At 42.2% G+C, this 11,165-nt stretch overlaps 1 protein-coding gene across 2 annotated transcripts; it reads left to right on the top strand.

The window, feature by feature from the left end:
* Positions 1–365: 365 nt before the first annotated feature.
* LOC125523723 lies at positions 366–10,692 on the top strand. 2 transcript variants are annotated; one of them, XM_048688786.1, is made up of 6 exons: positions 366–529; positions 1,484–1,582; positions 8,532–9,164; positions 9,278–9,400; positions 9,533–9,649; positions 9,735–10,692. In XM_048688786.1, exons 2-6 carry the CDS (start codon positions 1,499–1,501, stop codon positions 10,383–10,385), a joined length of 1,608 nt encoding a protein of 535 aa, XP_048544743.1. In that variant the 5' UTR covers positions 366–529; positions 1,484–1,498; the 3' UTR covers positions 10,386–10,692. The 2 variants fall into 2 exon arrangements, with proteins under 2 accessions (XP_048544743.1, XP_048544744.1); XM_048688787.1 differs by having other exon boundaries at positions 366–739.
* The last annotated feature ends 473 nt before the right edge of the window (positions 10,693–11,165 follow it).

Genomic DNA, 11,165 nt, shown 5'->3' with positions numbered 1-11,165 from the left:
AAGCGAGAAAGAGGGACACGTTCGTATGTTTCAGACAGGTTTTTCGGTTTGCTTTTTTGTGCGTTGTCTGTGGGGTCGTGATAGGTTGAGGCGAGGAAAGCCTTGAAAACCCGAAAGCGGGAGGTTGGTTCGGTTCACAGGACGAAACGATGTACGTATACACCTTTAATAATAGAGATTTTTTTGCACGGCTTTAATAATAGAGATAGATAGATATATACTGTATATCTCTAACACACATGAAACATTAAAGTGGAGTATTTTGTACTTATACTTACGGGTAGAAAGAAGATATTATGCTCGATTTTGTTATTAATAATAAATATTTATCAAGCCCCAAGCGGCAAACCCTCGGGCCCATTTCACTTGTGTGTGTCACGCTTTCCATTTCCCATCTACCTCCCTTGCTCGCATCTCCAGTTTTCCACCTGCTTTCCTCTGCACCGCCCAACCACGCCGCCGCGGCAGCTCCAGCCGCCGGCGCCGCCCCTCTCACGGGGCGCCACCGCTCCGGCTGCGCCGGATCTAGGTACACACCGTGATCCCACCCCACTCACCAACCCACAAACACAACACACACTGGTTCCGCCATCGACCTTTCCGGCTGCTGCCGCTCGTCTCCGACGAGAGCGGGAGCCGTCGAGGCAGCGGCTTTGCGCCTACGCTGTTCCTGTCACGAAGGGGGCCGTCTCGTTTCCACCCTGGCACCGCAAGAGGAGGAAATACAGCAAGATCTAGGGTTTAATTACCTCTGACTTCTCGTGCGATTTGTTGCTCTTTTTGGTACAAAGCTGCGATTAATTTCACCGAAATCTGGCAATCGGTTGTTGAGATCTCGATTTTTTGGTGGATCCAGTGTTTGACATTAGCAGGAAGTTGCAAGTGCATTAGTGGAAAGTTGAAAGTGTTCTGTTGAATTTTGGTGCATACTGTTTTATTGAGAAATTGGGTCCCGGATCTCTGGAAATCTGCTAAAACATTGCTGGAAATTAGCATGATAAGTTTGCTAAAATGTTTTTTTCTTCTGGAAGTTCATCCTAAGTTTCTGAAACTTCACGTAATTTAATTTGAAGTACAGTTTCGTTTATTTTGTCTGAAATCTCGTGGCGTACAGTTCAGACTTGTTGAAAGGTGGTGTGAATTCTTATAAAAGTTGATTTAAACCTCTGTTTGTGGCAAGTTCTTCTTTTTGTCCTTGTTTCAGTTTTGAGAGCCAGCACAAGTCGGCATAATGTCTGAAATGGAAATCTGACAGCTCAATGTGGCTGTTGGAAAGGAACGGCTGGCTTTCTCCTGAGCAGTGACCCGTAGCTAGAAAACTTGCTAATGAGTAATTAGATGTTTGGTGATCTCAGCCCATGAGTAATCAGATTCCAAACAATGCATGTTTTGGGCAAAATTCCCATGAATCTTCGTTATGGCAGGAATATAATACATACTTAATATAGTCTTGTTTCCTGAACTCCTTTATTTCTTGAAACAGAGGGCGCAACACAAGATGGTGCATCTAAGATTTACTGGTGCGTCCGATAGTCGCTCAAGCAGATCACGAGAGACTATAGGTGATGTGATACATGGCAAGGTATGCTCTGTGTGTTATTCAGCCCTAGGACATAAGTTTACGATCGCTTTAGAATATATATACATGTTCAACTGGTGTTTATGCAAACATTCTTTTGCATGTGAAACATTTCCTGTATTTGTACAATGATGGGTACTTTATGTGGAATTTTACATGATACATGAATAAACTGAATTCATCATTGGTGGGAGAGTTAGGCTGAGTAACAACAAGTGGTTTTAGTTCGATTGGGAAGCGTATTACTACTTTACTAGTGAGCACAGAAGCCACACAAATGATTGTGTGCTGCTTTTTCTTAATCGTTCACTTTTAAAATGGGTAGGGCCTTCTTTCTAAAAAAATCCTTGGTGAAAACGGGATGCTAATTGTGAAATTTCGGGAACCACTTTTGTACTATTCCTTTTTTTCTTCGCTTTTCTGATTATTTTGCAGTCTCAGAAAATTGTTTCGAGATGTTCCCAAAATTTGGAGATATACTTAAAGAAAGCAGCGATTGACTTTTTTTGGGGGAAGAGCTTTTAAAAAGATATGAGACGTATTTTTGGATATTTGCTAATCATTTTCGAGCAAAAATTCACACATCTTCCCACACACCAGTTTCTGAAAGTCTAGATCTACTGTTTCATGCTCAACAACAAAGAAATAGAAAAGATGCAACAGTCAACTACTGTTGGATATGCTTTTCAGAAATTATGTAGCGAGCTTTCAACATTTTCAGATTCACTTAAAAAAGGATGTACTTTCACAAAGTTGATGCATTTCAAGTATTTTTATGAGCTTTTAAAATCTTATGAAATGAGCTTCCAAAAGTTTGCTAACCAAGTTTTATTTAAAAGAGAGGCGATTGCCCAGCCTTAAGATGAGGCTCTTACAAGTGAACAACAAGTTCGAGTACGAGAGAAGCTAAAAAAGTCTCGATACAAGGCCGCAGGCCAGACATAGTGACACAGTGCATGCGAATACCGAGAAGAAGAACAAAGCGGTCACACTCGGACCTTCAACACCACCTCCAGCACGTGCGAGGCTTACTCCCTAGCCATTGTGGTTTCGTCATGAAGTGGCTCGAAGGACTTGGCACCTTGAGCGAATCCTACTGATAAAAAGATCAAGACGCTGTCAATCCCGTGAACGCCCCAAGAGTCTCCATAGCTACAACAACACGACATTTTTGTACACAAGATCACTCGAGTGTTTAAAAACGTGTCCCGCCATCAATGCTTTGTTGCGAGCCATCCATATGTTGAATAAGACGATGAAAGTCCGCAAATCCGGCAGGGTTCCACGAGCATCCCGTGGCATCCCGAATAACACTCCACATAAATCGAGCCACGATGCAGCGAAAAAGAATAAGGTTGCATGACTCATCGTTGCCGCACCACATACACTTTCCATTACCCGGACCATGTCGCCTAAGAACTTGGTCACGGCCGGGGATTTGATTCCAGCCACTTGCTAGAGGAAAATCTTGGCCTTAGCCAGAATCCTAGCCTTCCACAGCCCACACGCGCCCCACCTAGGTACTGCCTTAAATATCTCTCGGTATAGAGAGTCCGTGAAAAAAAAAACTGGACAGCTCAAGACGCGAAGATACCTCGTCCCTGTCCTGATTAATATGGACACTCTCCAAGTCGCGCCTAAGGCTTTGCCAATCCGTCGCTTCCATGTGGCCTAGAGATCACCTAAACCCTGGTTTCCAACAACTACCATCCTACATATCTGCCACCCTGGCGTCTGGGGCATCACTGACGGCGAAGAGCCTAGGGTATGATTCTCATAGAGGCATGTCCCTAATCCAAACATCCCACCAAAATTGGGCCAGTTGCCCATTGCCAACCTGAAATCTCGACCCCAACCCGAGAAGGTGTTGGACTTTCCCAACAGCTTCTGCAAATTGCGTCGGCTTCACATTTGCATTAATCTCAATCCCCTTGTTCGGAAGGTATTTATTCCTAAGTATCTGAAGCCAGAGGCCCCCTTGACCGGTTAATTTTCCATGCCCACTTTTCAATAAGACACCAATTCATTATCTTGGTGTTGATCACTCCCAAACCAAGTCTCAAAAAAATTAGTTTGCATCTTTCAACACACCATATTTTGAAAGGCATCTTGTTTTTGTCAGATGACACGAATGAAAAACTGCAGCTATCAGCCATTTACAAGCTAATGGGAAATATCTATTGTGCTTTCAAAAAATCATGATGTGTTTTTACATTTTTCGCTAGGACTTAGTTTGCGTCCTCTCATTAGTTTTTCTCTTCTTTAAAATACTCAAAAGACTTCTTTTTAATCAAAGCCCTATAGCATCTGCATCGTTGAGTTTAGACAAAGGCTAAAAGGGACAATTCACCTAACATCATAAGGTCAACTGGGAGGTACTAAGTAATGCTAAGCTTGTTGTTTCTTATTTTGTTGAATAAAAAATTGAAACAGAAGGCACCATCTTAACAAATGTGTATGTTGTGCTTAAGAGACGTGATTGAAAAATACACAAATATACATAATGTTTCCGCCATAGCTGGTTTTGTTGCAGATCAGACCTTGAGGTGAGGCTCGATTCATTGTTAGCCCGTGGTTAGCCCAATCTTTCGCAGCACTCTCCTACATACCAACAAGTAGCAGTTGCCAGATTTTAAATGGTGTTCGCAAATCCCCGAGGAAACAACACACTGACCCCTCGAAACGAAGGATTAACATGGACAAACCATATAGTGTCACCTTGTAATCTCACACTGTGGTAGAGGCTTTTTCATGGATTCTTCTAGAAACTTGGGAATTTTTACATAGCTTTCCCAGAACTGTATAAGAGGACTTTAACCCCCAAAACACTTGGTGTCTATTAATCAAATATAACCTGTCTTACATGGTACACACCTTGGCTGTTTATAGTGTACAGCCGACTTTCTAATCTTGACACACACGTTTTGACCGATAAGGTATTCTCGCGTACCAACATGGAAAGAAGCAATCTTATCTAAATATTCCGCTACTACTACTAAATGAAGCTATCAAGTAAAGCTTGGGCTCCATGCACCATCTTAATCTCACATGATAGGCGGCCTCCACCCAAAATTGCATAAAGAGAATGAGTTGAGAGAACCTCGTGTCAGTCTTGCAGTTCTTCTCTTTACCTATAAGAAAAATAAGCAATAACTCTAATCTTATTTTGATCACTTCTATTTGAACAAGCGATCCACATTTTCTAATGTCCACGTGAAGGTGTAGGAATAGGAGTTCTTTGTATCTCTTCCTTGATTCTTTCTTTGGAACAGAAAAAATCAAGCCTTCGTAAGTTTTCATGCAGCTGGATTCTGTCTCTTATAGTATTCTGCTATTTGCATGGAAGCCACATATGTTCAAAATTGGAAACTGGTTGTCCTTTGCGTATACGTCATGCACAAACGAAGTCTTCTTCACTCTAGCATGTTCGATGCACCACACAGCATGCATAGCCATCATAGCAGTCAGGACTTTGGCCTCCTCACCTCCATCACTAAACTATTTTTTTTGGCACATAAATAACTCTAATTTTGAGTTTATTGGGAGCACCCACAGCTTCAGTAAGTCCACTAGGGGACGCTATATCAGGTTGGGTATCGAAAAGAAATACATGGCATTTTTGTGCAACGAACCTTATTTTATTCATTTGGTCTACTCTTTGCAGCCCCCTTGCAGCTGACATTCTATACACAGTCAAAGTCAAACATTTTCAATAAAACTTTGGCTGTAAAAAACTAGGATTAGGTAATTGAAAACATATTAATATTTTTTGTCAACAGTGATCTAAAGTTAATGACGATTATACAGGATTTGCTTTTCTGTGCAGTGGAAAGCCCTTGGCCAGGTGGGTTATGCGTTTTTTGTGCAGTGGAAAGCCCTAGGCCAGGTGGTCAGCCCAACACAAATGAAAACATTACAGCTACCAAACCATTTTCTGCACAAGTTTTTGTGAAATATGTACTAAGCTTTCAAAAAAGGCAATGTATCGGGTGAAAACTGTTGTTCAGTGAAAATCTGGAAACTTTCCCTTCTAACCATCAGATCTAAAATGACTGTATTACATAAGAGGTGGGATACCCCTTAGCCACTTAAAACCCTTCACAAAACCCCCCTCACATGTCTTAATCTGGTTGTACAACTTCATCTCCTGCCTCCGATCCGCTCTAATCCCTGTCAAAACACATCACCGCCAGAGCTCAACAGGGACCCTGCTCTCGCGACGCCGAGCAATGAGCTTGAGCCCACCACTTTCCAGTCCTGCTTTTGGGGCTATGTCTTGATGCCCGGCCAACTCGCAGAATGGCAATTCTTGAAAGTGGCGATGGCTGGCGAGCAAGTGCTACATGGCGGGGGATTTCAAAACAATATGTGATCTTCCTTGCTGCACACGCCCTTGCTGGCTCGCTCTCTCGACTGCTTCCGAGGGACACCACAGCAGGCCCCTGCCCCCACATGCTGCAGACCATGAGACGGCTCAGGAACCCCTCTGCGGAAAACTAACTTAGTTGCTTTCTTTAATTAGTTGAGATCTGCACCTAGAGTTCATATCTCTGCTCAATTTCTCCCTTGTTTGCTACTTGTTGTAGAGTCAGTTCGGCAATGTGAGCTAATCCTGTCATGAATCTGATTTTTTTTACTGTGTATCATGATTCATGACATCAGAGTTCAGACTTCGGCCGTTTTATTAGAACCTAAGAAACCTCATTGGAATTAGACTCTATTTGCCTTTAAACTGACCTGCAAGTTCTTTTACTCAGGAGCTTGCAGTCGTAGCCCCTGATTTCCTTGAAACTGAAATTGATTGCAAGAAGCTCTCGAGGGTTCAGATTGATTGGAAGAAGCTGGCTCCCTGGGACAGATTTCAAACAAAGTATTATCTGCAACTCCGAGAGGCAATACTGCAATAGTGATCCAATCTCACTTCCAACCGTTCACCATTGTTGCAAAGTCCAAATCAGCTCCGCGCCTTGGCTGAGTCTCATGCCGGAGCTGCTGTGCGCAGAATCCATCCATTTTAGATCTGATGGTTAGGAGGGAAAGTTTCCAGATTTTCACTGAACAACCGTTTTCGCCCTTGCCTACAAAAAATCATGATGAGTTTTTAAATTTTTCGCTAGGACTTGGTTTGATTCCCTAACATTAGTTTCTCTCTTTAAATTACTCAAAAAGCCTTTCTTTTAATCAAAGCCCTATAGCATCCGCATTGTTGAGGTTAAACAAAGGCTAAAAGGGACAATTCACCTAGCATTGTAGGATCAATTGGGAGGTTCTAAGTAATGCTAAGCTTGCTGTTTCTTATTTTGTTAAATAAAAATGGAAACAAAAGGCACCATCTTAACACATGTGTACGTTGTGCTTAAAAGATGTGATTGAAAAAGACACAAAGATACATAATGTTTCCACCGTTGCTGGTTATGATGCGGATCAGACCTTGAGGAGAGGCTCGATTCAATGTTAGCCCAATCTTTCGGGAACTCTCCTGATCTCCTCCATACTCACTAGTGGTTGCTAGATTTTAAATGGTCTTTGCAAATCCCCGAGGAAACAACACCCGACCCCTCGAATCGAAGGAATAACATGGACAGACCATATAGTGTCACCTTGTAATCTCACACCGCGGGAGAGGCTTATGCATGGATTCTGAAACTTGGGAATTTTTACATAGCTTTCCCGGAACTGTAGAAGAGGACTTTAACCCACAAACACATGGTGTCTATTAATCAAACATAACATGTCTTACATGGCACACACCTTGGCTGTTTATAGTTTACGGCCGACTTTCTAATCTTGACCCACACGTTTTGACCGATATGGAACTCTCACATACCAACATGGAAAGAAGCAATCTTATGTCTAATTTAAAGATTTTGCTACTACTACTAACTGAACCTAACAAGTAAAGCTTGGACTCCATGCGCCATCTTAATCCTCGTGCCAGTCTTGCAGTTCTTCTCTTTACCTAGAAGAGAAAGAAACATTAACTCTAAACTTATTTTTATCGCTTGCTATTTGAACAAGCCATGGACAGGGGTGTGTGAAGTTAGCTATCCATGTGCCAGAACCATGAGTTGGTTTCGAGATCTTATGGGTTTCAACTCTAGCCTGCCCCTATGAGTTGTTGTTGTTCCACATTTTCTGATGTCCACGTGAAGGTGTTGTTCTACATTTTCTGATGGCCACGTGAAGGTTTAGGAATAGGAATTCTTTGTATCTCTTCCTTGATTCTTTCTTCGGAACCGAACAAAACAAGCCTTCACAATTTTCCATGCAGCCGGACTCCACCTCTTATAGTCTTCTGCTATTATTTGCAAGCCTTCACAATTTTCCATTCAGCCGGACTCCACCTCTTATAGTCTTCTGCTATTATTTGCATGGAAGTCATGTATGTTCAAAATTGGACAATGGTTGTCCTGCGCACATACGTCCTGCACAAATGAAGTTTCTCCACTCTAGCATGTTCAATGCCCAACACAGCATTCATCGCCATTGTAGCAATCAGGACTTTGGCCTCCTCACCTCCATCACTATTTTTTGGGGCACATAAATATCTCTAATTTGAGTTTATTGGGAACACACGCAGCTTCAGTAAGTCCACTAGGGGACCCTATCAGGCTGGGCATCGAAAAAAAATACATGGCATTTTTGTGCAACGAACGTTATTGTATTCATTTTATCTTCTCTGTACGGCCCCCTTGCAGCTGCCATTCTAGACACAGTCAATGTCAAAACATTTTCAATAAGACTTTGGCTGCAACATCTAAAAAAACTAGGATTAGGTAACTGTAAACCGTATGAACATTTTTTTGTCAACGGTGATCTAAAGTCAGTGACGATTATACAAGATTTGATTTTTTGTGCAGTGGAAAGCCCTAGGCCAGGTGGTTATGCCTTTTCTTTTTCTTTACTATAAGCTCTCTTTCTTTCTTAAAGAAAATTTCCCCCCTCCGTGCAGGCCATCACCACGAAGTTATCTCTTCCAAAAATCCGGACTATCATTAAGAAGTTGACTCCTAGACAGAGGGACTTGGTCAGGGCTCGCGGATTTGGAACAATGCTGGATATTAATTGCTCTCAGTTGCCAAGGGATTTGGGAGTTCGCCTAGCGATCTGGTTTGATTGTGACAGTCGAACTGTAAATGTTCCAAATGTTGGCAGCTTTGAGATAAACCCTTTCACAGTCCACCAGATTCTTGGCATACCGTTGGGTGGCCGGTTAATTGACAAGATAGCAACAAGTGAGGCCAGGAGGGTCATTGCTGAAGACACCGGAATACATTCTACTGGGCCTAGCATTTCACACTTGATGAAGTTATTGTCCGATGACCTCCCTGATGAGAAGTTCCTTAGAATCTTCATGCTCATTTTATTGTCAACCTTCCTGTGTCCAACCAGCCACTCCTGTGCGAGCCCAGACTACTTCAATGGCATTGTTGAGACTGATGATATCGCCAGCTATGACTGGTGCAGCTTTGCATTAGACTGGTTAGTGGAAAAGATCAGACAGTTTCAGATCTCCTTGTCCAAGCCAACCATGAAAGGTAAAGAGCAGTCTATCTCTCTTGGAGGATGCTTGATGATTCCTTTGGTGAGTTATTGCCGCTTACATAAATCTTCTATGTGCATTCTTTAATTTATTATCATTTCTTGAAGGTGGATGTTTTTCCTTGATATATGCTTTTTGTAATGGACATGGTGTAGGTAATGTTCTTTGATTATCTCGATCTAAAAGGAACAAAGATTCGCAACTGCATCCCACGGTTACCAGCTTGGGATGATAAAGCCATCAGCGCGTTTGACAATATAAATTTTGCACAACTAAAGGTTAGTTAAAACTCTCTGTATGTCTTTTTCCATCTCTTTTTTTCTTTTCTGTTTCCATGTTTCTCTATGCTTCTCAGATTTTTTTTTGTCCTTTTTTACTCACCTTGCTCATTTTGGGTTTCCCTTTTTCAGTTCAAAGACATAACTAAAACATGTTTCATGGAAAAGCCATCATGTACTCCATCGTCTCATTCTTTGCCAAATGGAGTTGCTCAGTTCATCGACGGACTTATCCCATCTGATGATGATGTGAGTATATGGAGTATCTACTGTTTTCTAACAATGTGCTGTCTCTACTCTTTTCTAACAATGTGTCATGATTTTCATGTCTCAGTTCAGGGCAAAGATGAAGGAGATGTGCGCCGAATTTTACAAGACGTCAATGGATGCATGCCTTAATGCACTACAGCCTGTCCTTGCAAAGCAGATGTGCACAATGGTTGAAACTATTCAGAACCAGGTCAATAACAGAGCTTCATCATCTTCAGCACCACCAGTCAATGAACTCACCTGCAAGGAATGTAACTCACAGAAATGCACAATGCGGGATGGTGTATCCGCCACAGCGCTCCAAACAGTTATAGATGCAGAGTTTCACAATCCTTCAGTGGGTCCAGCACTGGGTACGGTAGAGAGCACTGGTGGTGGTGATATATTTCATTACGACCCAACTGATGAAGATGTGGTTAATGTCCTGCTGCAATTAGGCCACCATGGAGGATCTGTTATGAGGGATACACCTTTTGGTGCCCTCGTCGCTGACCAAGCTGTTGCCATGTCAAGTGAACAAGATTTTGGTACGGAGGATCCGCCGTCAGCTGGTACTGAAGGTGGACACCCAGAAAGCAATCAAATTTCTGCTGCTGAATGCTCCAGGGCCTCCAAGAGGCACATTGACCTCGCTGCTTACATTGATTCTGAATCTGAATCCTCTAGGCCCCTGAAAATTCAGAAAACCAGAAATTCAGCTTGCGGAGACAAATAGAAACGTCGGGCTGGTAATGATTTTGCAAAACAGGTCCTAAACCCCAAACCTCCCCAGGTTTCTGCATCGATACCAGAATGCATGAGAACTAATCCCAAATCCTGAACGATTCGGTTGGGTGCTTTTGCAAAATTTGTACTGGAATTATCCTGCTCTGTTGCTAGCTGAAGCCTGACAATCAAAATGGCTGAAGTTATCTTGTCGTTCTAAAAGAGTGAAGTACATGGTTTGGTGGACTATAGAGAATATTGTTGTAAAATTTTGTTGGAAGTTGTATTCTCTCGAACTGCAATGTTATTCTGCCTGATGGATGTGGATCTGAACCCTGAAATCACATGCTCTACTCATTCTGCTCTTGTGCTTCTTGTTACAGTTTTTTTTTTACGTCTCAGAGGTTAGAGGACTCTGATAATAACGTCACTTTTAGGAAGTTGTTAATCTCTCGACTTGATAGTACCATTTTTATCAGTATTGTCCCGTCCTCAGACATCACCAAGGAACTTTTTCCTTGTCTGCACCTTTCCCTGAAAATAAAAGAACTTCAGAAAACACATGCATAGATTTTTCCTAAAAAAAACAAGAGTCTTAAATTTTTCTTGGTTTATATACATTGAGCATAATAGAAAGCTTCTTCGTCCGACTCGACCGTCACGGCAATTCGTGGCCATTTCTCTCAACTACCAAGTACCAAGTACCACTAACCTCTCCTCATGTGCTACCAGTAGTAGTACAAGTAATAGACAGGTCGACCAGGTGGTTAGACATACGAATATACAGATT

This window comes from Triticum urartu, chromosome 7 (genome assembly GCF_003073215.2).
Source record: "Triticum urartu cultivar G1812 chromosome 7, Tu2.1, whole genome shotgun sequence".
Lineage (NCBI taxonomy): Eukaryota > Viridiplantae > Streptophyta > Magnoliopsida > Poales > Poaceae > Triticum > Triticum urartu.
Note: the sequence above shows the minus strand (reverse complement) of the source record. Positions and strands in the feature narration are given on the sequence as shown.

What these genes read in the sequence shown, in the direction of transcription:
- LOC125523723 (XM_048688786.1), top strand. Translation starts at nt 1,499, where the DNA reads ATGGTGCATCTAAGATTTACTGGTGCGTCCGATAGTCGCTCAAGCAGA. An exon ending in GATGCTTGATGATTCCTTTG is followed by an intron (nt 9,165 to 9,277) that starts GTGAGTTATTGC and finishes GACATGGTGTAG; the next exon opens with GTAATGTTCTTTGATTATCT. An exon ending in TTATCCCATCTGATGATGAT is followed by an intron (nt 9,650 to 9,734) that starts GTGAGTATATGG and finishes TTCATGTCTCAG; the next exon opens with TTCAGGGCAAAGATGAAGGA.